Source organism: Passer domesticus, chromosome Z, assembly GCF_036417665.1.
Source record: "Passer domesticus isolate bPasDom1 chromosome Z, bPasDom1.hap1, whole genome shotgun sequence".
Lineage (NCBI taxonomy): Eukaryota > Metazoa > Chordata > Aves > Passeriformes > Passeridae > Passer > Passer domesticus.
In genome coordinates, this window is record NC_087512.1 from 74,112,324 (window position 1) to 74,139,361 (window position 27,038).

Below are 27,038 nucleotides of genomic sequence, written 5' to 3' on the forward strand. Positions count from 1 at the left end.
TGGAGATTGCAGACCTGGGCATAAATAATCTCCTGTCTCTTGAGACCTTGTTCTCACTTTTTTTTTCCTGCAGAGGAAGAGACTGATGCGGTCTCAACAGAGTCTGGTCATCAGGAAAGGAAAAAGGCAGGATTTAATCTCTCAAAGGAAGGCCACAAAATATCCCTCCCAGTCAAGATCTTTCCTTGGCATGCTGTGCATGCACTTCCCCCACACATCTACACCCAGGCAGTTGATCTCTCATTTGCAGTCACTGAGCTCATGTCTCCTTGAACTTGTAAGATTTACAGTCAGTCAGCCTGTTCTGGGCACCAGGCAGCCCATGTGGCAGCAGCCCCTTCGCTCTCTGTTGAGATGTGCTGCCCTTCCACCCAGCTGGTTTCAGTGGCACATATTCACCAGGATGTCACTGACACACCCTGCAACAGACCATTTCCAACGTGATGGCAAATGTTCAACTAATTTCTTAAAAGGCTGAATGCAAAGGCCTGCTGAAAGCATGGTATCTAGGGCAAAGAACTCATTCTTTACATAACCTCCACTGTCCCTAGCCCTACCCCACCCCCTGGCTCTCAGAGAAGACTGGTGCAGAAGGAAAAAAGTGGTATTTATTCAAGGAGAGATGAGAGATCTTGGAGTCTGTGACTCAGCAGGAGAGGAGAACAACAAACAAGCAAGGAGGTGCAGTTAAACAGAGCAAAGCTGAGGCTTCATTCAAGGACATCCTTAGACAGGCAGCCCCCTAGCAGCAACATGTGCAAAATGAACTAAAAAAACATTGGCAGGTAGGATAAGAACAGCTCCCTGAACATGTTGTTTATCCTCTTCAGCAACTGTAGGCCTCCCTTTCGTGGCTACTACCACTGGCTTTGACCAAATGTCATCCTGGCTCTTGCTCTCTTGGGCTCTTCCTCCACAATTCCCATACACTGGACACTTGCCATGGTCACTGGACACTTACACTGCCATGGCTCAACTTCACAGCAAGAGATGGCAGGCACAAAAAGTCACCACCAGAAGCACAAGTCAAAAGGTTGTGCTTTACACCAGATGGTACCACTTTGGAACTGTATCAGACAAAACAAAGTAGCTGGTACCGAAGGTCCTGACTCAAGGAATCCCTTTCTTTGGGAGGCTGAGGCTGCTTTACCTCTCAGCATAGGTCAGGAACTAGTACTCAGAGAACAGCTGTGTGAAGCACCTAATTTCTCTGACCCACAACCAAAGGTTAACCCTTAAGGAACCAGCTCCTGTCCATAGCTCTATTTTGAAGCCATTAATTCTTCCAGACTCATCAGCATCCAGAACAATGAGCCCCACATCTGAACTGCAGCAGCATTTACGTCTGCTGCTAACAGTCTGCTCCCTGGTCCCCAGAATCCCCTTCACCAAACAAATCAAAAAGAGCTGCTCCTTAACCTTCTTCTCCTCACAGCTTTATACATCTTGCCTTTTTTCCCAGACTGACTGAGGCCTGACTTGTAAAGTCTTTCCTCATATGAAAGTACTTACATTTTCATTGACATACTTTAATTATCCTTTTCTGTATCTTTTTTAGTTCTACCATGCCTTTGATTTCTGCATGCAATATTTCAAAACTGGGTGGAGTATCTGAGCAGGTGTAAGAAGGAAAAATTACTACAAAGACTAGCAAAGCTGAGAAGAGGTGAGAAGACAGAAAAATTAACATTAAGCAGTACAAGCACCTTCAGCTACTTTTGCCAGTACTTTGAGAGCTTGGTCCCACACCACATCCCACAGTCAACAGCTGTCTGCCTACAGATGCAGTTGTGTGATAAAGACAAGTTGTTGAGCCTCAACAGACCATCATTGCGGGGGCAGAAGTGAATCAGTCAAGAAAAACAGGGTAGTGGTTAATTTTAGAAGGACAGTCTCTAAACAGCACCAGCATTGAAGGAATGAATTAACAAAGTCCAGAAGGGCCGGAAACTGTACTAGGTTCTTCAAGCACAACCAGTTCACTTTCATCCTTAGCAAATATATATTGAAAAAAGTGGCATTGCAATAACACCATCAATTAACTTTTAATTAAAGGCTGAACTTTTGCCTTTCATCTCTTCTGTCCTGATTCCAGAGAGATCATAATCCCATATTGAATTTAATCCAGTGCATGCCTGGATGTTTACTGAAGCAATAAACATCAGACAGCCAGCTTCTCCCTCACACCAGATCCTAAGTCATGAAAACTCATATACATGGGATTTGTTTCTGAAGGAGAAGTCTTCGCAGCATCACTGCTTGAAGTTTAAGAGCTTCATTGCCTGATAACTGTGTCTTCATTCTTTCACAAAGGAGACAGTAGAACAAAACATACCATATTCTCCTTTGGTCACAGCTGAATCCATGTCACTAAAGCATCTTTCTTGTTTTGCCCCTTTATCCACTAAATACTTTTTTAATTTGCAGTTTCTCCCAGGAGACAAACATCTGAACAGCACATTCTGATGATTATACAAGAAGGGCAAATGAGTTGTGAAATGAAGCAAGGTGTTAAAAATCTGCAAGCAGCAATGCAAGACATATAAATACACGCATGCCAGGAGTCACCTGCTAGAGCAACTGGGGCCTCTTCCATCATTTTGCAATTTGGGCAACAGCATTAACTGACTATCCTCAGCGATCTGGCTCCCTAGAAAGCCTGTCCCTCCTCCAGCCTCTAAACATGCTCTGGAAAGCTCTCTGGGGAGCTCACCTGCTTGATGGGGATGACGAGGAAGGCGCCGCCGCCCACACACTCGGTCACCACCGCGATGAAGCTGGGGTTCACGGCGCAGAAGTGGTTGTCGTTGACGTTGTGGGTGATGGGCACACAGTCGTAGCACTTGTCCTTGCTGGCGGCTTTGCCATACACATGGCGGAACTTGGAGCTGTGGTACTTTGGGTGCCACGACATCTGCAAGGAGAGAAACACAACGTCCCAAGGCATAAGGACAGGCCGTCCTGGCAAGGCTTGCAGAAACCCACTCCCCTCTCCCCACAGGCTCACCCTCCCCATTTGGGCTGCTCACACCAAGCCTCAGCCAGCAAGCTGTAGATGCAGTTTTTTCTGATGTTCACCCCTTTGCCATAACCCTGTTGCACGTCCCTGATGGAGAGAGGAGAGTGCAGGGAAGAAGTGACAACTCTCAGCATCACCAGCCAGCTGGGCTGTGCATGTGCCAGCAGTCCCTATCGCTGGGGTAGGGCCACATGGCAGCAAGTTTAAGAGGAGATGAATTCTGGCATGATAGAGTTCAGAAAGCATGAAAAATACAACATCTTGCTCATGGAAAGCATGAAAGATGGTGAGTGAACAAGCCAGTCTGGATGCATGCTTTGTTTAGCCCCTTTTGGTTTAGGACCAAAACTTATTCTAAATTTTGCTCACACGAACAGAAAAAAAAAGTTTGGCAGATCATAGGAATAGCTACAGTTGACATTTTTTCAACAGCTACCTGTTGACATTTTTTCCACAGACAATTAAGTTCTGCATGTCTGGTTTATAACTGCACTACAGCCCTCTGACAGACTGCACTTTAAATGGTGTTTAAATGACACACAAAGCATGTTAAGCACAAGAATCCTTTCTCACAGAGAGCAGTAAGGCTTAATGGAATTGATTTAACTGATTTCATAAAATCATAGACTCAGAGAGTCATAGAATAGTTTGGGTTGGAAGGGACCTTGAAGACTATCTAGTTCCACCCCCCCTGACATGGGCAGGGACACTTCCCACTAGACCAGGTTACTCAAGGCCTTATCCAAACCAGCCTCAAACACTGTCAGGGATGGGGCATTCACAGCTTTTCTGGGCAACCTATTCTAGTATCTCACCACCCTCACAGTAAAGAATTTCGTATGCATTAGTCCTTGTCCTACCACTACACTTCCTGGTGAAGACGCATTCTGCACCTACCCTGTAGAACCCTTCAGATACTGGAAGATTGCTACTGAGGTTTCCAAGCAGTCTTCTTTTCTCCTGGCTGAACAGCCCCAATTTTCTCAGCCTGTCTTCACTGGGGAGGTGCTCCAGTCCTTGTAGCAATTTCATAGCCCTCCTCTGAACTTGCCCCAGCGGTTCCATGCCATTATTATGCTGGGGGCATCAAAATTGAATGCACTGTTCCAGGTAAGATCTCATGAAAGCAGAGGGGTAGAATCCTGTCCTTCAACTGGCTATTTTCAAATAGGAAACTATTAGTGCTGGTCAGAGAAGGTAATTAAGACTATTAAATCCAGATCCCACAAGATTTAGAGAGTGAAAGGCATACAATGAGTGTAGTGAGAAGATTCTACTGCCCAAATAAAAAGAAAGGCAGGAAGATTACGGGTGAAAGAGCGCCTCACACAACAGCTGAGAATAAAGGCAAATACTGGCAGAAGGCATGGTTTTGCCCCATATTGACCTCTTTAATGTGCATTTGGTGAACAGTATTATCAGTGATGCTGGATCAACAATACTCCAATTTGACAAGGGAACCCAACCAAGTAGCTTTTGAGCTATTGCAAGGCTTAGACAGCTCGCTCACATGGTTGAAAGGTAAAGGGAAGCATGCATGCACTCAATGGCAGGAAGCCAAGTGCATCATCACCTGACAAGTGGAAGTCTAAGCAATTTTAAACCAAAATGTCCATGTTGCTGGCATGGTACTGCATCCTCTTGGGATGTCTGTCAAAGGCTAAGGAACCACGTGGCTTGATACTGGGCAGTCAAACTGGAGCTTTACAACCTCTCATCAATACAAAGCTCCACAAAGCTTACATCCTGTGTCACACTGGAAGATCTGGCCTGTGAACAGTACTAGGACACAAGTTCTATCCTATTTCTTGCCTCCTCCCAGTTCTACTGACACAGCTCAGAGCCAACCCCACCCTGGACAAATACACATGCCTGTAGTATTTGAGTCCTGGCAGATTAGCAGTTGCTTTCATAGTCATCTTTGTTGCTCTCTGTTAGCTTAGCATGTTTCACCTATGTTAACCCTGATTTGTCCACATTTTTAGCTGAATAAATCTCTTCCACAGAAAACATTAGGTGCAAAGGGTCTTTTACACAGTGAGAGCTACCTCTAGCAAACAAAAACAAAGAAATTCAAGTTATTTGAAAAAGAAAGCAGCAATCCTGAAAGCTGATATTGGAAGAAGGGATGCTCACAGACTGAAAGCAAGTTGAGGTTATATGCAACTGGCTACCTCCCCAAACAGCCCCAGAGGTGCAGTGTTCTCAAACAATTTCATGCTCATTACAGTTTTAGTGGTTAGGTTTACTCACACCAGGGTGGGGGGGAGGAATCACTGCCCAGATGCAGCAGTATGTAGCAGTTGCTTCTTACAGCAGGACTATTATCTTTCCAAATGAACTCAATTGCCTGGCTGCAAGGTAATTCCAACTTCACTGCTTTTGAGTTGGGAGAGAGTGTGTTGTCTGAAGTTTCAAGCCTCTTCTGGAGAAAGGAGTCACCAAGCACAGAGGAGCAATTATTGAGAAAGCCAGGACTCTTTACCTAGAGATGTGCAGAAGGATCTTATCAATGCATACCAATACCTCAGTATTAGAGTAGTAGTAGAGAAGAAAGAAGCAGACTCTCCTCAGCAGTGCCCAGCAACTGGACAAGAAGCAATGGGTACAAACTGAAACTCAGAAAACTCCATTTATAAGCAATGAAACACCTTTTCTCTGTGAGGGTTGTCCAACACTGGCACCAGTTGCCCAAAACATTATGGAGTCTCCATCCTTGGAGGCATGGTCCTGGGCAACTTTTCTAGTTGACCCTGCTTTGAGAAGGAGTGGACTAGATGATCTCAAGGGATCACTTCCAATTTCAACTGTTCTGTGATCCTGTGATTTTAGGGCCTCTGGACCTCAGCCATGTGTATCTTGTACTGCCTTAAAAATGCCATTGCCAACATACCAAGATGCACACCCATACAAGGCAGACTTTCAACCCAATAAACCTGAAGTGTGCCTTGCAGGATCAGCTTTCTCACCTGTTCCTCTGTCAGGAAGTGATGACTACACATTTCTTCCTCATTCATAAAAACTGCTGTTTGGACAGGCAACCATTTTCAAAAAAGTGCAAAGAGCAACTATTGGTATAAGGAATGGGGTGGAGGGGGAAGAAAGTGACAAAAAATATACCAATATTTTGTCAGTAAGACAGGATTGCTTTTACATTGAAAACAGGCATTATCACATCCAAAAAATTAAAAGGCATATTTGTGCATTTTAAAATGTCCGAAAATTTTATATTCTACCCAGTCCTTTAACAATATGCTTTCCCCGAATGTTTTTTGGACTAAAAAGCTAAAGCATTAGCTTTCTCCCTGCACTGGAGGGTCAGCCCCAGTGTAGAGGGTCTGTCCTCGCACAGCCATGTTTGAGCTGTGTGAGCCCACATGGGCAGAGCCCAGGGACCTGAAAATCCTGTGTGTGCAGCACTGGGTAAGGCCTGAAGCCAGAGCTGAGGGATCCCCAGCTCACCTCACTGCTTGTGGCACAGCAAGATGCCAGGTGCCCACAGCAGGGACATGCAGACCATCCAAGAACGTTGGACAGCAGATTTTGAGAGGCTGCTGGAACTGAGGTCTGGGTCCTCTTTCTGGTCAAAGAGGGGGAAGACCTCCCTCACTTGCTGCTCAGGCCTCTGGTGCCAGCACATAGACGGATCCTGAACTGAAAAAAGGATAAAAGTGACTGATGATGTCACTGACCCTCTGCCTCTAGGGTAGCGCAGAGCCCTTTGCATCCTGGAGAAAGAAGGAAGACAGCACAGATTTTGCAATCCAGGAATCGGCCTCATGCCTTCCCTCCTCATCATCCTGACCTAATTCCCAATATTTCTAGCCTCCATGTGGGGGAGTGAAGAACTGAGATGGAGTGATACAGTGCAGGTTATAGTACTGTTCATGTATTTCTAACCATACAGCTGATGTAAAGACTGTCCTTAGCAATGTCCTCTCACTCAACTCTCAGGGAACATATCCTGGGACTTTGTGGTTTTCATTGCCACCTCTCCCAGCAAAGAATATTAAGTAGATTTTTTCCTGAACCTGCCAAGAATTCCTGGAGAAGGATACAAAGATCCCTACAAGCACTTCTCAGACCCCTGCTTACCAGGTCAGATACCAGTTTTTTCAGGCTGGACAGTGTTTCCAGACAGCTTCTTCCTATTGAGATGCGCAACCCTAGTGATGCCTCAGGTTTTAGCTTTTATATTTTTCAGATTCTGTTCTGCTTTTGTGTGTAAGTCTAGGCTTCATATTATGAGATAGCAAGCTCTCTTCACAGAACAGGTAAACAAAACAACTCCTCCTCTAGGTGGGGACCCAAGGACAGCCGATCCAGATCTCAGGCCCAAGAGCATAAACAACAGTGGACCGAAGAGAGAAAACAAGAAGGATGGGACTTCATGGACTAAAGCTGTAATTGGACAATTAGCTCCAATATGCTAATGGACCAGAATTTATGAAAGTGTGAGACCCCATGTGTGGTCATCCATTTTCGTGGCTGCTTTGGGTTGTGCTGCCCAAGGTGGATCTATTGAGGCCTCTTAATAAATACCTACTTTAGCTTCATCTTGTCTCTTTCTTGGTCAGCCTTCACAAGGCATCACTAGCACTGGAAACACTATCTCATGAAAGAATATGTTGTACTTCACACAAAATAGAGTAAAATATATCCACTTGCTCCAGAATTCCTCACAGCTGGCAGGAAGAGAGGAAGTAGCTCCTCTGTCTCTATAAGCAGGATAATGCAACTGTAAGAGACAGAGCAAGGACACATGGTTTAAAATTGTTTCTGTAGCCTCTCATTGTAGATAGTCCTGGGTCTTTTGGAGTATTCTTCACTCCAAAATAATACTAAAGCAGATCTGATTGTAAGGAGAGTCTCAACTACAGAGCAGAGGAAACTTCATGAAAGCTTGAATGCAGCAAGTGCAGTCAGTGACTGGTCATGAAAGGAAGAGCAGAAGGGAATCAATCAAGAATCTGTTGCTTGGTTATCTCTTTTTTTTTTTTTTTTTTTGCTAAGATAGAGCTCAGCAGTTGGTTCTGAAATTATGAGATAAAAAGCAAAGCCATAGCAAATCTCAGCCCAGTACTCAGAACAGGTGAGAATTTTCTTTCTGGCACCTGAAAGGGTGCCTAGAAAACCACTGAGGTATTTTGATACCCTCAAGCACAGCCTACTCAGCTCTTTGGTGCGTACCAAACACGACCATCAAAATGGTTGTGTGACCCCTACAGAACAGGCAGTTAAAGACAGACTCCAGTTCCACCACTTGTCTTCAGAAATGCAATGCAGTACCACTGAAGGGACTTTCTGCTTTAGCTCTCACTCTTCTACATGGCTGTTTATGAAATGTTAGCTTTTTATGACTCACCTGTAAAACATGACTGCAATTGTATCAGCACTTGCCAAACGAGTGAGCTCCTAGAAGGGTCGTGAAGCCTAGGGATGTCTGCAGCACTTCAACACATTCTTAGGAAAGCCATGCTGTGGCATCTTTACTACTCCTGAGGAAATGTTGGACCAACCAAACAGGCATACACCTGTACAACTGAACTGAACACGTGCTTCATCACCATCAGCATGTTCCCAGTTTTCTAATTGCATCCCACTTACCCTAGGATTACAGATTTGCCTGTACCATTGTATTGGTTTTGGTTACAAAGGGCTAGAGGAGTGGCTTCTGTGAGAAGCTGCTGGAAGCTTCTTCCATACCCAGTAGAGCCAATCTCTGGTGGGCCAATTAGAAATGATGGTAACACCTCTGTGATAACATATTTAAGAAGAATTGAAAACAAAAAGGGATTGCAGAGCTGTAATTGCAACCAGAGAAGTGCAGAGAGAGAACATGTGAGGGAAACAACTTTGCAGACACCAAGGTCAGTGCAGAAGGAGGGGCAGGAGGTGCTCCAGGCACCGGAGCTGAGATTCCCCTGCAGCCCTTGGAGCAGCCCATGGTGAAGCAGCTGTGCCCCTGCAGCCCATGGGGATCCACAGGGATGCAGAGATCCACCTGCACCCCATGCAGGTGCCCACACTGGAGCAGGTGGATGCCTGGAGGAGGCTGTGACCCTGTGGGACACCTGTGCAGAGAGGGGCCCTGCCCCCAGGCTGGAGCAGCCTGTCCTTGGAGGACTGCAGCCCGTGCAAGAGTGACCCACGCTGCAGCAGTCTGAGGGGGACTGGTGCCCATGAGATGGAGCCACATCAGAGAAGTCCATGGAGAGCTGTCTCCCATGGAGAGACCTCAGGGTGCAGCAGGAGAATGAGTCCTCTCCCTGAGCAGTGGGAGCAGCCTCGGGTGATGAACTGACCATAACCCCCATTCCCTGTTTTCTTGCAGTGCTGGGGTAGGAGGTAGAGCTGGAAGGAGGGAGGGGTGGGGGGAGGCTGTTTTTAAGAGTTATTTTACTTCTCATTATCCTGCTCTGAGTTTCTTAGTAATAAATTCAATTAATATCTCTAAGTTGAGCCTGTTTTGCCTGTGATGCGATTTGATGAATGACCACTTCCTGTTCCTTAATCTCAACCCAGGAACCCTTCATTAAGTTTTCTTTCCTCTGTCCAGCTGAAGAGAGGAGTGAGTAAGCAGCTTTGGAGAGTGCCTGGCATCTACCCTGGGTCAACTGATTACAATCATGTATGACATTTGTGAATTCTGGATGAAATTATCTTATTCCTGGAGAAAATAACCACATGGAAAAAACTGAAATATGTTTGAGGAAACCCAGACATATGGTAGCTTAATCCAGATCAAACTGAGAGTATCCTCTACTCTGGCACCACAGTGTTTTGTGAAAGACTCACAGCAGCAGAGTCAGCCCCAATAGTGTAGAAACTCAAAATTTTGTCAGCGCTTTATTCTACCATTCCTCATCTTTGATATCCTTAGTGTTTTTGATATCCCTGGCAGTGCTGGGAGCAGACCAAGAAATTATTTTCCTTACATCCTGGGAAAGGCCTGAAAGAAGATTGATGGGCACCTTATCTCCAACAAATACCAGTTCTTGGGTGCGGCTCCACACACTGCTAGGAGGTGACCTCTCCAGCACACAATCCTGGACTGCTTGTGGTCTGGCACCTTCAGCCCCATCCACAAGCTGATTTCTCTTACTCTGAGCAGAAAATTAATGTGTGGGAGGATAGGAATTATGAAAACACAAGCAAACAAACAAGCAAAAGATCACAACACCAACCAATTGCAAAACCAATCCAAAAACCAGAACAAGGCACTTGAGCAGAATCCAATCATAGAAAGTATCTGATGTGGGTTAAAAAGAGCACAAATGATAGGGGTCACATCACATCTGGAAGGAGGGGAATTGGAGTGTTTTGGCAGCAATGAGATCTCTCACTCTGCTCACCCAGGGAACCACAGCTGGGCAGCATGACCATGTCACCCCAGCAAAGAAGTAGCTACAAAGCAGAGCTCTCCTCATTCCACTCTGAATAGACATGCGCATACCAGCTAGGATGGCACCAGAAGAGTTGGGAGCCAGGACTTCCATGCATCCCGCTGCTGACTGCCAGGAAGTTGACTCGTTTTCTACTTCTCATGTGCCCAGAGCAGGACTATCAGGTACCAGGCCCCCACCCGGCCCCCATGATGCCAAACCCCAAGGGCTCAACATCATGACTCTTTCAGAGCCAAGAGTGTCTTGCTGCCACCCCTCCCAAATCAACAATGAGCCTCGTGTTGGTGACAATTTCTGTTGGTGACTTTATACAAGACGAAAGGCTGAACAACCCCACCATTCACCAACCTGCATGTTCTCCACGTATTTTCTCTCCTTACAGGCATATTGTGAAAATACAAGCAAGAAATGAGGTAGACTGGCTTTGTGCTGAAGTACCAAGTCATGGCATGAGTTGTCTGTATTTCCAGGAGAGAAATGACATGAAACAAGTGTGCACACAAGAGGATGCTGTATACTGCGTGCTCACACTCCACTCCACTGGCCTGCACTGGGACTTCTGTTCAGCTTGCTCTTCGATCACCAGAAACATGAACACTAGACAAAAGACCTCAGCTCTGGGCACTGCTCTTGAGGATGTGCCAGGGAGTTAGAGAAGAATTCAGGACAGAGCTGTATGGACCAGTGATCAGAGGTGTGAGATCTGCTAAGGAATCCTAAAAACTTTGGGGTGGAGAGGAAGGAGGGAAGCCATGACAGTAGGCTTCAAACACAAAACAAATTGGTACAAGGAGGATATAAATCATCTGCTTTCAAAGTCTAGGGGAGACAAGAGAGTTAAAAGACATGTGTTTTAACTGCATCAAAGAAGTTTCCAATTAGGGAACAGCAAAACTTTTATCAGTCATAGGAGTGGGAGAGAGAATGGCATTAATCTCACCTGGCATTTCCCAGGCAGATTCAATAAAAGCCTAGCAATGATTACAGAGCTACAGCTGCTCCTGATTTGGACAGAAAACAGACTCACAGAGATTGGAGAGAAATCAGATAATAATTTTAATTTCATGTGCAGTAAGTCTGCTATGTCCGGAGTGTGGCAGGGCTACACACCCACTCATCCTGGCTGCACTAACCCACTCAGAAGTGCACCCAGTATCTCCATTTTAAGCAATTTTCGGTCGCAGTACTTAATGCCAAAATTTCAATTTTTAACATCCAGGGACAAAGCAGCTGAATCAGATATAGCTACTTGAGAACAAACTGCTTCATTATGGTACCAAGAGCTGAGTTGCAATTAAAGCTGTTTAGCAGTGGCCATGATTCCAACCATTAACTGGCTCCTCCCAAATATATCACTCTTCAGGATTACTGTTAAGAGAGGTATAATGGTGCATGAAAGCCAAAAGTTTAATTTCAATTTGTTTGTTTGATACAGAGTTTGAGCTGAAACCTCTTCCACTGCACTCTAAAAACAGGTGGGCCCTATTTTCTTGAGGTTAATCTCAGCAACTCTGTGAGATTGCAAAAAAGACTTGTAGAGGGACAAGACCATCCCCTCCAGATACAGACATGAAGATATTGGTGAGTAAAAGCACTTTCAAAAGCAGAGATCACATGACATAACTGTAAAAAAGGGAAATGGATACATAAAAGCACTCAAAAGTGGTACAAAATGCCACTTGGAGAGTTCACAGGAGCTGAACAAGTCCAGTAGGCACAAGAAATTTCTGCTCTCAGCAAGGCCTCGTGAAGCTCCTTCAGGAAGGTGTCTGAGGTCTCTGGCACCAAAACATTTTTCAAGCTAACCAGGCTGGAAATCACCTTCCTGTTTGCAGAGAGTTGTTCTCAGTGCCCAGAGTTGCCCATGGCCCATCCCAACACCCATCTCCCAAGGGACCCAGCTCCAGATGTGAACTACACCCTTGGCACACCCCTGCACAGCAGTGTCCTGGCTGCAGCCAGCATGCATCCCCCCAACACGCACCCATCCAGGCACAAGTTCTTGACCCCTTCTGCTCCCCACGCCAACACCCGTCACTGTTTCACTGACTCAAGGCAGTGAATGAGGAGGCTCACTGGAGCTGACTTCAGTGACACAAACAGGCATTCTACTCCATCACCTGTAAGATATTCAAAGCCTTTTTTACAAGTTTCGTACAAACTAAGCCTATGCAAACACAAGATTACTGTAGAGCATCACATTAGATGAGTCTTGTGAGTCTCTCACAAGACTGTATTACAGTCTCTTAGCATGGAAGTAGGGCACAAAAAGGCTGTGTGCATTGCAGAAGCAGCACTCAATTAAGCCAACTTAGATAGGCAGTATTTTTATTCCAAATAAGAATTTGTAAACTCTATCAGAAAGCTCTCCAGCTCTGTCTGCCTTCAGGTAAGCAACAGAGGGACAGAGTGCCTGTCTCTGCTCTTGATCTCTGGATCATATGGGCCATTCACTGAAGAGCTGGATTTGATGACCCTTGTGGGTGCCTTGCAACTCAAAATATTCTGTGAAATCTATGAAACAGTGTTACAGCGATCAAAGAACACACAGAGCTCATTAGGAGACCATAATGTGGCACCGAATCTCCAAAAGAGACAAACTTGCACCCTTCCCCATCCAAACCCACAATGACACGCTCACACTCCTCAGAAACCTGGGCTCAGAGCCTTCCAGTTCATAGTGCACAATGGTTCCATTGCACAGATCCATCACGTGCATGGAACATGCCCCATGCCGAACAATTGTTTTCTGTTCTCTTGTCCCGCACACCTCTAAGCAGAGTAGAAACACATGCCAATGAATTAATAATGGTTATGTTTGCTTCATGCGCCCCCAGCTTCATGCAAGGAGTCTCCCTTCTCCTCGAGACCTGTTCTCCACATGGCCTGTGCGATATTCCTGCATGAAAGCTGCCCTGACATCGGGAGACACAGGCTGAAATCCAGCCAGACCTCTGGAAACCTAGTCCCAGTGCACTCCCGAGGAAAGCATATAACATGACAGCCTACCAAAAAAAACACTGAAGTATTGTTTTCTGCTGTTCATAGGCAGGTTTCCAAACTCTGCCTATACCTCTTACTTGCCACTCTGAAAAGCACTTCAGATGTTCAAGTGATCTAGCCTGACAAATCGGATGCTCTTTCTCCTGTGTCCATATTCCCAGGGAATCAAGAGAATGTGATCAAATCAAAAGACCTTTCAGAGGTCTCAATCCCTTGAAAGTTAGAGGTAATGTGAAAAGCAGAGAGACCAACAGAGAAAAAATACTCTCTGTCCTCATTCCTTCTCTTTTATGCAGGGTCAAAAGAGATAAAAAGAGAAGAAAAGAAGGAATGCTATAAGGGGGATTTTTAAAGTTACAATGAGCACTTCAATCTCAAATGCCATCAAAACTTCATTTCCTTTTTTACCTTCTCATTTGGAATGCTAAATTTGCGTTGCATTGGTAATGTCTCTTCCCTTTCAGCCTAATAATTTTTAAATTATGTTTCTATGGCCAAAAAACTCATAGGAGCAGACTTGCAAGTCTTGAGAGAACTGTTTGCAGGCACCGAAGGAGAAGTCACAAGAGACTCAGACTTCCAACCTCATGCAAAAAAAGCAGATGGAAAGTGGCACAAGTGGCACAAGTGGCACAAGGCTAGAAAACTCCTGAAAAGACACACATCCTCTTCTCAGTTCTGTACCACCAGTCCACGAAATAAAATCTTTACCTGCACACAGCTCCAAGTAATAAAATTAAACAGAAATAAGAATCATTGTCACTCCCGTAATCTGCCTAGATCCATTATTTTCTCGGGTGCCTTCTCTCCTTCGTTCTTGAAATCATCCATCAGTTTCATCCATCTTATCCTTCTCCTATTCTGCTAAAATCTCTCTCCTCCCTTCCACTTCTCTTCCACACTGCTTATTCTCTCAAAATTCATTCCTCCCCATCGAAAAATGTGTAAGGTAACTTGATGCCTAAAGGGAAGAAGAGTCACTCTGGGAGACTCAGAAAACCCTTTCAGCTATCTTGTCTCTGTCAGTGACAATGAGACAATGCTTGCATCCAGATGACAACAAAAATATGTACATGAAGTTGGCTTCAGTACTGCCTCACAGTGAAGACCAAGATATGTATTGGAAATAGGAGACACATTTCCATTCCCAGTACCCCAGGACTTGTAAAAGGAAACAGTTAAACACATTGTTTTAAACAAGGCAATTAATATATCATGGGATACTGCTGGTTCTCTGCCTGTGAGCCAGCTACATGCACTGTAAATTTCATGACATGGCTCCATACAGAGCAAACTGTACAAGAGAACTCCATAAAAAGTACTTCCCCTCTCCTCACTCTGCTATTCCCACAACAGATTTATGATGAAGCAGGAAGACGTGCTACTCGCTCCCAAACCAGGCTTCTGCACTCTTCACACAGGCACAGGGTCCTGGTTTCAGCATCTCTCTGCTTTAAGCAGAATACTGTCCCCCCTCCTGATCAGAGAGGTGTGATTCTTGCCGCATCCTGTTTCCTGATGAATCTCAGCAGAGGAACATCTGCTAAGCAGGCTGCTCTGAAACTTTCTGCTTTTACTAGCCAGCATCAGGGCACAGCTCTGATCAGGGAAGCAGTGCGGTGCAGTATATAACTCCTGCCAGCAAGGTTATGAGTCTTACACACCCTGCAGAAGGCACCTGCCACCTGCATGGGAGACACTAGAAGGACTCAGATACAAGCACCTTCACTTGGATACAGCTGCTTTCAGCAGCTAACTAATCAACTAAAACAACTAAGTCCCAGGTCCACACAGCTGGACTGGGACAGTTTTGGCAAACACAAATACATCACATAATTGTATTTACTCTGAATCATGCTAATAATGTTTCTTTCACAGGGCAAAGATCTCTCTCCCCAGGACGTAGTACTGCAACCCTGTCCCCATGGCTAAGCAAGAGAATTCAAAGAGACAGGCATTGAAAAACCAGTGTGCAGAGGTACTTCTCACTTCCAGACAGCTTTAATATCTTCAACCTCACATGGCACCAAATGCATTCTTCACCCTTTCTTCATGCCTTACGCAGAGAAAGGGCTGCTGGCTGCAACCCTGATAGGAGCACAGTGATCACAAAGCAAGCAAGCAATGAGAAAGATGTCTGTTATGCTAGTCTGCAGGTGTCACTTTTTAGTAAAAGCAATCAGTGCAATTTCCCATCTCATGTGTCCTCATTTGCCACCAGCTATCATGGATATGAAAAGGGCTTCATTAGAAACAGGAGAGTGAGAAACAAATCACTCTTGCTAAATCAAGTATTGTAGTAAGGTGTAGTTTTCTTCCAGTAGTATGCCCTCATCCCAAAAAGGTTTTGGAAGACAGGACAGACCTGTGCAAACACAGACCAGGATCAGGCATGAGCAGTCAGCCCACCAGAGAACAGCCCAGTCATCACTTGTTCATCCCCACACCAGTATTAGTCCAGGCAATTTAATCAGACCTCATCCTGATCCCATTCTCCTCTTTTCCCTTTCATCTGAAGCAGCAGTAAGAGACAGCTTCATCACACATGCAAGCCAGCTTTCTGGCTAAAAGAAAGGCCGTCCTCAGTGACGTACCAGTATGGCTGCAGCTGTCTCCAGCTTCACCTTGCAAACTCCCAGAAAGGAGACTCCCTCACTCTCCTGGTGCCCTGCACCACCTTCCTTAGGTTGACCTACCCACACAGACTTCTGCCCACACTCTCCTTGCATGACCTGGAGAACCAGCAGAGCAGAGAGTACTTTCAGGAGCACCTGCCTCTTGCTTCCAGAGAGGACTCGCCAGCAGCCAGAGGGAAGCCAGTGGGGTTGGGCTCTCAATCACAGAGTTACTAATTACATGGGTGTACTCCAAAATACCAAGTCCTATGCACCACCAGGCCGTCCTTGGTTCAGCCTGCAGAGAAACTAGACGAGACCCCTCAAAATACCAAGGGAATTACTGCACTGCCAGGCTGGTAGAAGACTGGATGGAGGCCTTGACAAGACATCCTTTTGCTTCATTGGTCTGAGACAACCCTCATCTCAACCTACTAATAGCTCTTGCTTCCCCATGAGGAAGGTCTTTATCATAAAGGCAAATGCTCCTCTCTCCTGTCCTCTCCTGCTCGGTGCCAACTTGTTTATAACAAGATCTTCCCATGAAAATGTACATCAACAAATCAAGGCCAAGACCTCAATACAGCCATCCAAACTTTGTGTTGAAAGGGTTATGCTGTCCCTTCTCATTTTAAACATTCCCTTTCTTGGGTTGTGAAAGCTTTTGGGTAAGGCTGTGTGAAATACACTGCTGTCCCTATGGAAAAAAACATTGCTAAGAACTGATCTTGGAGACAAGCATTTAACAAATTATCTGTTCCAACAACTTGCAATGGTATTTCATGGACCACCTTCCAGTCTTGTGGTACTGAGAAAGCTGCTCACTGGTGCACTAGGAAGACACAGGTGTCACAACAGATCTCAAAGGTAATGTGAAACTTTTATTTTGCCCTGAGAAGACAGAAAGTATAAATACTAACTGTAACTCTGTTGTGTCTCCCAAAGTAGTTCCAAGAACAAATGAGGAAGTTTTTTTTGCAAAGGAGCACTAGAAAAAGCAGCAGAGACACTGAAAAGACTGAGGCACTGAATGCCTTCTTCACCTCAGCCTTTACTGCTAAGATCAGCCTTCAGGCACCCTGGAGCCCTGAGAGATCCGGAAAACCCAAAGCAAGGAAGACTGACTCTTTTTGGAGGGAGATCAGGTCAGGGAACATTTAAACAGACTGGATATGGACAAGGGCCTGATGGAATGGACCCACAGGAGCTGAGGAAGCTGGCCCTTGTTCCTGCAAGGTCATTTCTGGTTTTCTCTGAAAGCTCATGGCAATGGGGTATTGTCCCTGAGGACTGGAAGAACATAAGTGTCACTCTTACCATCAGAAGGGCAAGACAGACGATCTGGGGAACCACAGCCTGTTCAGCCTGAGCTTGATCAGAAAGTTAAAAGTAAAAAGGAACTCTAACACTCTGAGGGTGGTCACACACTCTGCCTGTCTGAGACACAGGTTCCTGAGAGAGGCTGTGGAGTCTTAGAGACACTCAAAACCCAACCAGACAATACCCTGAACCTGCTCTGAGATGGCAGCTGGACTAGGTGAAGTCCAGAGGTACCTCCACCCTCAACCATGCTGACCCTGTGAAATCTGCACTGATCTCTTGGGCAAGGATGCTAAATAGGTACAATGAAAGTAGACCAGAACTTTCTGTGTGCATGCAGTGTGAAGATGGGAGATATCCCTGTTACACAACACTGCCTGAGAGGGTCTTGTCATATGGGCCATGCTAAGGGGAAAGAAAACAAGCAGCAACTCAAACAGATGACATAAAGTGTGCCGCAATAAAGCAACAAAAATAGCTGGACCGCAGTGCAAACTCTCTCAATCAAAACCAAATAGATGAGGAACAGACAGGTGAGAAGATTTTCTGGGGAGGCTGGGAAAAGGAGAATGACATCAAAGTAGTAAAAGTAGAACGTAGCAGGTTCACAGATAAAAGTGAGAAAGATGGAGGGTCAGCTCAGCTTTTGTAAACCCTTGCCAGGCTTAACAAGCCAAACTGCATTAAGAAAACCCAAAATCACCGTGACATGGTATATTCAGATTGCAGCACTATGATAGTTCCTCACCACGGTACGAAGTTAGCAAGAAGGTCCTCCAATGGGAAGCACAAATTTGTGGAACAAAAGCAGATCATCACAGGCTTCTAAGTCCATCTTTTTCCTGTCCTTCTCATTCATTTTTCTACATCCTCCCCTAAGGACTTTTTCCCCAAAATTCTCAAGCAATGGAGAGACCATTAGCATCCCACTAAACTTAAGCCAGCAGACAGATGCCTTTACAATTATGCAGCTTTTCTCCACTGTCACCAAATTTACATATACCTGACCACAGATAGATGTATATAGCACATATTCCCTTATCTTACTTGTGGGAGATAACATTTTTTTTTAAATCAAGATAAATGATCCCACATCCACTAGCCTTACCACTCTCTGGAAGATGAAATCAGAGGGTTGACATGATTGGTTTCACCATGCTCATGCTGCCTTTTTTCATCTCATTATTTCTCTCATGTGTTCCACTTTTTCTTGTTGTTCTGATGTCCTCCTTATAGAGAGGCTCGAGCTTCCCTGTATCTAGAGTTCAGAAACCTCTGCCATGCTCTGTAAAGTACTCAAAGACAACGTATTAATTGCTCTGAACTAATTTCAGACAGCTCCTCATATGTGCTGCAGTCTCACTGGCCGGGGTCCCCACACGTCTTCCATGAGCACTGTCCAACATGACCTGCCCCACTGCAGTCCAAAGCACCGCTCATCCCTTCTTGCTGTTACAGGGGAATTTAGCCAGGCTTGGGGATGGCTCTGCATTTGTCCTTAGAAGAACCCAGTGTTGCTGGAAGCTGTGATCCCTACCAGACAGGACTGCACTGCTGAGCTGATCAAAGGGCATCCCTTAGGCAGCAACTCCCTGGCTAAGCAGCCAGTATCCCAAGAACCCACTGAAATCTCCAGACTGGGCTGCATGCAGGACAATAAAGTGCCTATTGTTCACAGCCTACTAGGGGTGCAATTCTTCAGGATCTCCAAGCTTCTGTTCTCCTGGGGCTCTGGGAGCAGGTTTTGACAACACACAAGACTAAGCTCCATGTCCAGCACAGCAAGCATCTGTATCATTAGCAGATCACTCATAGAAAGCCTTATCTGCAGTGGGAGAAGACCTCCTCTCTCACCTGTGACTGGACATCTGGAGCAACACCCAGGAGCCCAGATTCAGAATCAGTGAGCCAGAGAACACCTCCAGTCACAGCCTGCCTTCTTGGGCTGCACAAAGTCTTGCTGCTTCTACTATGGAAAGTCAGGCCTGCAGCACTGTGCAACCTGGCAGCTCTCTGCAGGACAGGCAGACTCACACTTCTGCCTACACTGGGCTTTACTTTGCACACCAACAAATGTCCCTGTGCAAACATGGTTCTCTAAAGGCAAGATAGGGATGAAAGCATCTTCTCCTTAAACCCTGTAAGAAGTACCTCTTTTGGATTAGTTACAGCATGCCAAGGAGGACCAGCAATGCTGGTGTGATTGTATTAAAATAATTACAGGCTTTAGCTTCTGCTGAAAATGTATTCCATACAAACAGGCCTGGAAAGCCCAGTGGTAGTAACAGGATAAGCAAAGGTATCTGTCCTTTGCAAATGAAAAACAACACTCAAAAAATCCAGAGAGCAACTATAGCTCACACTTTACAGCTCAGCAGATAACACTATCATTGCCATTTTTGCTTCTTCTTCCTACAGCTCTTTAATTTCAAAATAGGAAATGTCTTTTCCTTCCCAGGACAGGGGTGGGGAACTGCTCCCTGAGAACACTCTTCTAGAACACTAATGCATTATCTTTGCAAGTAATCAGTCATACACCTCCTAAATCCTGTATGTCTGACTGTTGTCCTTTGACAGTCACTTCCCTGCACCCAGCAGCACTATCAGAGCACGGCCATAAGCACACAGAAGCCACGCCATACGCTGGCAATCCTCTTGCACAGGTGTGTCCATTTGACACACCCATGTTTCAGACTAGTTTGCTGGCTCCCACCCTCATCCAGGCAACATTTTTAATGTATTAAATTGATGTAATGCTCTCAGGTTTACATTTTTAAGTTTGCTTTTTTTTTTTTTTTTCCAAAAATCCACCCACACAAGTTTCCATCTTCAAAGGCGGAATACAAATACACCCTTAAAAAGGCAACCCTGAAGGCAAACAGAGGAATTTCAAACAGAGGAATTGTTATCTACAATTTGTAAGAAACACATATGAGAAACAGTTTCCTGGTTTATCACAGTATGTGTTGAGTTGCTCCTTCAAGACAAAATCAGAGCCCTCAGAATTTCATCACCAGACACCAACCTTCTGCCTCAGATGCCAAATAAGAACAGACCATTTCATTACTGGACTTGCCTTCCACAAACCTATCACACCAAATGGTTTGTGAACCTCTCAGCTTAAGCTGGTTCTCCTCAAAGTCATGGACACTCACCTAGCATATCTGCAGTACAGTAGGTGACACACCCTAGACAGACCTTGCCATCCAAATTCCACTTCTGTGCTATAACACACTATCAAGGGGAAATTACCAGTAATAAATTCCTTTGGAACCAAAGTCAATCAGACCATATGATTATAAAGCACCCCAGAGCTTTAAATACCATCTGCACGTGTCATCTCAGACAACACTACAAGCTCAGGGGCTACAAGTTTATTGTTACAAGAGAAATAAACAACACTGATATGGTGGCTTTCACCTCTTGCTTCATGACTTGGTTGTACCCAATGCAGGACAGGTGGAGTCTCCATTGAGAGAGTTCCACAGTTGTGGAAGTGACATGGAGTCTCCATGTCTCTTCCAAAACTGTGGTCTGAGAAGCAAAGTCCTTGAGAAGCAAATGCTGCCTTGGAGGTGAGGTTTATGATTCAGAGTCCCCAGATGGAGAACCTAACCATCAGACCACGGTCTTGACCATATCAATTGACAGCCAGCTGCTAGCAGTCAGCAAAGACAGCCACAGAAAAACACGTGTTCTCAGACTGGCTTCTGTGTGTTCAGTCTCCAGAAGAGGATCTCAGGCAGTCCAGTCACAAGCACACACACTGCAGTTTCACCTCTTCACACAAAAACAGGGCCAGTGTATCACAGCACTGCATGCTGAACCCTGCATGAGGCCTTCCACTGCAGCCAGTGTGCAGAAACACAGGACCTGTGTCCCATAGCCCTGCTGCTGCTGGGTGCCCCAGCATCTGTGTACAGCAGTGGGAATCTAATGGGTAAGGCTGCTGAATATGCATTAACGGAGAATCCTAAGTGGGACACTTACTGCAGACACTTGAGCCAGGATAGGGAAGCAGTTTAAGCTGGTGCCACAAGAAAACTGAGTTACTGATGAAGTCTTGCAAACAGGGCCAGCCTAGCAAGCAGTTTTGTATGAATAATACATTAAAAAAAAAAAAAGGCAAGCTGCGACGAATAGTTTTTGTAAACAAGAAAGGAGGTGGAGAACCATTAGCTAAGTGAAGTGATCTCACATTCCTCGATTTGCTTTATCAATCTCAGTATTCAAAAAAAAAAAAAGCTTGAGAGCAGTTCAGGCTGTCTAGTGAATCAACAAAACCACACAAAGGACCGTACCACTCCTCACAGCCTCGCAGCCTCCAGGCTGTGCATTAGCTTTTAGCAACGGTATCTACCACATGAATAATGCAGCACGTCTTCCAGAGCATCTGTACTCCAATCAATCCACAGTAGCAAATAAAAACCTTTCAGCACGCCTTTCTATCAGGCAGCAGGACCTTTTTACAGCTGCTCAGAGGCATATCCTTGGAAAAACAACCCTATCTGCGGCCAAAGCTGGAAGCTTTTAAATCGGCCAGCTGGGAACCAGGCTTTTAAATCAGCCATCCCGCGATGGGCCTCGATTTTATCAATTGCCTTTCTTTGTCTTTTGTTCCATAAGGATCCACACCCACCGTTCCCGGAGCTCAGATTAAGGGAGCTCAGACTAAGGTTTCAGTCGGTTTTCAAAAATAGACACGTGTCTCTTCCCAAAAGCAGCTCGGAGCCTGCAGCCAGGCCTTCCCAAGAGGGACATGGTGGCCTCACTGGACACACAGCATACACACCACATCCTTCTCCTGCACTATAGAGCTGCCTCATAATGAAGCGTGGGCAAAGAGCCTTCACCAAACCAAGCATCAGTCAGATGCTCCAATCTGCATTTTCAGAAGCAGAACAGGTGATGGAAAGGGATGCTTTGTCCATGCCCATCACCAATGCTGGTTTGAGCATTGCTCCTCTGCAGAAGCACAAAGGTCCCTTCGCCTGGGAAGCCCACCAGGAGTTCTGGTCTGTCAGTTCTGCTTCTGTCAGCACAGGCAGCAGCACATCTGCAGGTTACTGGCTTCCTGAGGAAGGGCCTGCCACCAGTGCAGACGGACCAGGATCCACAGAAGTGGTAGGGGACAAAATCACAGCAGCAAGATCTCAAAGAACAGTATATTCTAGAGATGTTGTCTCTTATCAGAAAACCCAGCTCTAAATAACACTCCGAAATATTTGCAGCTCTCCAGCATGGCACAGGTAAATATGGTGCTCTGGTAAGCTGGTTGTCAAAAACAAACAGCTCTAGAATAAACATTGCACAAGTAGAGAGGACATGAAGTAGGAAGGTGAAGGAGTCACTCAAAACTAAAATAATGGGTTGATTTCCTCATCCAGGGAATTTCTCTGAGAGTGCACAGCAGCCCCTCTTGCCCCTTATTTTTGCTGCACACTGGCCAGGGCAGGACTTGTGGTCTCATGTGAGTCCTTGCAGGAGACATGTCAGCCCTTCCCCCACGCTGGCAGTAGTGCCACATGGACACAGCCTCAGGAGACCTGAGACAGTGGCTCCTCCACTAACACAGGCATCTTCTGCTCAGACCATAAGCAAAAGGGTATTTCAGTACTTTTGCATCCCCCATTGGCTTAGGCCAGGGAAGGCAAACATTGCATGGAGACCCAGCCTATACTGAATAGAAAGACTCCAGAAACCCACTGCAGCCATGCACCCCACAAACATCATCACCTGGTACCACATTTTTTGTCTCAGAGCATCTTTCTAATGATGGAACCCAAGGCTGCTCAACTAGGACCAAATTCATGCCACGCTCCCAAGCTTGGCAAAATGCACATCATGCAAATTTTTTACTTTAGAAGATACACCAAGGGTTGTGACCCTCAAAATAATTTTAAGCACATGTGTCCAGGGGCAGGCAAGGGCTGCCAGGAGTGAAACAAGACCACTCTTCACAAGACAAGGTTAAGACAGCAAAAATCCCATGGCCTTCCTCGATGAGTTTTCCAGCTACACTTGTGTTCAGTCACAGGTTTAAACCACAGTGCGCTCCCCAAGGCAGGCAGCAACACTAAATGGCATTCAGCATAATAACACCCTCATGGTGACACCTGTCTGTGTCATTGCCACATCCTCACTGCCCGGTACTTCTCTTCTGTGCTCTTCTGCCATGCTGGCAAAGCAGGGAGATGGACAAGGGAATACATGTGCCTTATAAAAATAGCTCAGCCAGGTTATTTTTAACTCAGCACAGTCAGCAGTGATAGTGAAGAGCAGTGAAGAGAGCAAAGAGAAAAACTGACAGAGACCACAGCCTCATGCAGCTCTGAAGAGGCTCAAGCTCTCCTGTCACCTGATCTGGTGAGGAATCCAAGACTATATTTTGGGTAGAACCCCCCAGAACACTTTGAAGTGCACATCATGAAGTACTGGTTGAATTGCCACCCTTCTTTATTTTATTGCTATGGTCACTTCCAATCTTGACACCAAATGTGTACTTGAGCCTCCCTGGGATGAGTGAGAGAAGCAAAGAGAAATTACAGGGCTAAATCACAGAACCACATTAAAATCTCAGGCCAGAAGGCCCTTCTGGAAGTCCTGAGTCAGTCCTGTCCTTAATCTACAATAAAGTTCACTACAAAGGGAGGTCAGGTTACTTAGACTGTCGTTTGAAAGACTCAGCTTTCAAATGAAATGAGGATGGAGATCCCATTGGCCTCCTTGGATAATGTGCCTATCTGGAGCCTTGTGGAGAAGCTCATGCTGCAGTTGCCCTGCAGAGTTACCCAGATTACTCTGGTCAAACTTGCTCCCCACCAGGATCCTCACAGCCTTCACAAGAGCCGCTCCTTTCACTGCAGGGAGAGGCTGCACACCAGGGGCAGAAGTTGACTTTTATCCTTATTAAATTTCAAGGGGGGCTGGTTTTACCTTCGTTATAGGCATAAAGCAGTCTGGAGGCTCCAGCCTGCTTAGAAAACCCAGGAGCTGGGAAGTGCCCATGGAGGGTCTGTTGCCAGACATTGGACTTCCTTGCAGTGGCCTGACGAGCATCATTCTTCCCATAAGCAACCAAAGTGGTTCACCCTGGAGCAAGGGAGCCTGAGGCACCACCATTCTTACTCCACTGCCAACAGGACCTGGAGCTCTGCTTCTTGAAGGTCCACACTGCTCACTGAGGCACAGGGAATAAAACATCATGAATCCCCCTCATGCTGGCAGTTTCACAGGAGAAATTTCTTTATTAATGTTTTTAAGCCAACGTCAACTATAAATCAAGCTGAAGCATACAGACCATCCCTTAGTGTGTGTGAAGACACTTGTGCTCAGTGAGTGCAAAGTCAGTTTGTACATCCCAGGAGGCATAGGGAAATACTCCAGGGATGATTCCACTCTCAGTGGTAATACCTTTTTTTGGCAGTTCAACCTGTCCCTTCACCACTCCCTTTTCTGCCTCATGTGGTGCCATACTCTGCAAGTTCTGACAGAAAGAAACATGGTGAGTTGAGGACATAAGTGCCTTCAGTCAACATGGCATTTACAAGATACCATAGTGGATCAGGGGAGTGTGAAGACTAGCAAAATCCAAAACAACCCCAAACCTCAGCTCAGTTTCATTAGGCTTATCAGAACTCTCAGGAAGAGCAGGAGGCAGTATTCCTGAAGCAGAGGATGGGGCAATGCCAGCTGCTTTGGAGGGTAAGTCCCGCCTTCCTCTGATTCACCTCTAGCCTTCCAAGATAGCCTGTGTACAGAAAGATAAAGCTAACTTGCCTGCATTCTCCAGAGACAATACCCTCTTTCACTTTGCTGGTTACCTGGGCAGCAAAGAAAATATTATTGCTTATCAACTTCCTTGTGAGTACTAATGTGCTTCTGAATTCAACAAGAGGGCAAATTCCACCTTAGAGACCTTTTATATGCTGGCAAGATCCTTCTTCATTGCAAAAGAAAAGCAAATAAAACAATCCTGGTTCAAAGAACTATAAAAACTGGAAGCCTCTTCTGTCCCCCCCACCACCGCAAAAGCTCAGCTTAAAAAGGAAGTTACGAACTTTCAGGGACATTGCCACATTTCTTGTCAGAAAGGCAACCTTGAAAAACTCGTCATCAGACACTCTGCAAAGCTCAGCAGTTTCTCCTGAAACCAGAACACCGGGCTTTCACTCTCCTGTTTCTCAAAAACAAGTTTCCTGCTATTCAAGGCCAAGCTGGCTTCTGGGTTTCAGAAACCAAAGTTCAGCTCCCCGTCAAAATGATGCAGCTGGGTCTCAGTAACCTGCCATGTTCTTTGGGAAGACAAGGACACTTGGTCCACGTGTCTTTATTGTGAGGCCTGCAGACATCTGGCAGAGTGGGTGCCTTTTCTAAAGGCCACTGTACAGAAGGCTTTCCTTGCAGCAAAGGTTTTCTTTCAGCATCACTAATTCAAGGGTTCAAGATTGTTCACCTCCAGGGAGTCCCAATATCTTGGTTACTTGCCACAGGAGTCCAAGTGGAATCCATTGGGATAGCCAGATTTCCTCTTGAATCTTTTCTGCCTACCTGAGCAGTTGTGGCTGCCACCAGAACACAGACACATGAGAAAAGCTGAAGTGCCCAGCAGGATGGTGAGACAATGGAAATACAGCCAGTGCAGATGTTTCTCGTGAGTACTGCCAAGGTTTGGAGGTTACACACTTCAACTGAATGTCTCGATATACAGCCCTTACATCTAATGTGATGTCATGTCACTGCATTCCCCCATGGCTGGAGCTGTGTACACAGGATGTGATGAGATCCTGCCAGTGACACCAAATCTGTATCTCATCTCTGAAGCTGCCTGGGGAAATGAAAACTGCTAAGGAGCTGGGGGCGGGGGGGGAGGGCACTAACCAGGCTCCTATTTGTCTGGGAAGGAAAGCAGAGAGACTTGCCATGCAAGGAAACAGTATAGGAGACCCCACCTCTCTGATCTCCTCTTAAGCCTCACAGTCAACCTACCCATAGCTCTAAATCAGGACAGATGTGGAACCTTCAAAATCCGTAAGGATGATGGCCTCCACCTGCCTGGTGCCACTGCCGGGATAAAGTCTTCTCTAAAGTCTGACCTACTTCCCTCCCGCTGCAGTTTGCATTCTTGGTCTCCTTATTACATTGTCAGTGCCAAGGAGAGTCTGGCTCTGTAACTGCCCTCCCAGAAGTTGTATATTTCTGTTAGCAAATGGGTTTGGCAGCAAAGGACACAGATACCTACTACTACAGACAAGAGAAGAATCAGCTGAGAGTTTCCCAGATGTCAGCCAGAATTAGAGGGAAATGGTCCCTGTCCTTCTGAGGGCAATGACAGCAGGACTTTGTTCCTTGAAAGGCAGCAGGCAGCATCAGGGGTATTCTCTGAAACCCATAGCTGCAGAATTCTTTCACCTCCCTTACAGCATCATCTGCATACAAAAAGTTGTGAGGGGCCCACACAGAAGAGAAGTGTGGGAAACTCTCCCACACCCATGCAGTGCCTGTGGAATTATGATTCAAGTTGCAGCTTTTCTCTTTGAGTGGCTGATTAAGTAAGAATTGAAATCTGTCTGTTCTCCAGAAAACTCCAAAGACACTTTTGAGCTCCTTAACAGTAGGTGCCACTTGTACGAAGCATGACAAGCTAGCAAGAGAGTGGCAAAGGCAGGTGTCACA

General features: G+C 45.8%; 1 protein-coding gene across 2 annotated transcripts in view; it reads right to left on the reverse strand.

Annotated features, from left to right (window-relative positions):
- CORO2A (coronin 2A) overlaps positions 1 to 27,038 on the reverse strand; it is a 55,997-nt gene that overhangs the window by 17,736 nt on the left and 11,223 nt on the right. Inside the window, exons 1-2 of one of the 2 annotated variants that reach the window (XM_064405506.1) lie at positions 5,273 to 5,433; positions 2,714 to 2,914 (exon numbers count right to left, since the gene is read on the reverse strand). In XM_064405506.1, coding sequence (XP_064261576.1) covers positions 2,714 to 2,914 — 201 coding nt within the window. In that variant the 5' untranslated portion in view covers positions 5,273 to 5,433. Of the gene's footprint in view, positions 1 to 2,713; positions 2,915 to 5,272; positions 5,434 to 27,038 lie in introns of those variants that run through there. The other variant, XM_064405505.1, reaches the window with a different exon arrangement.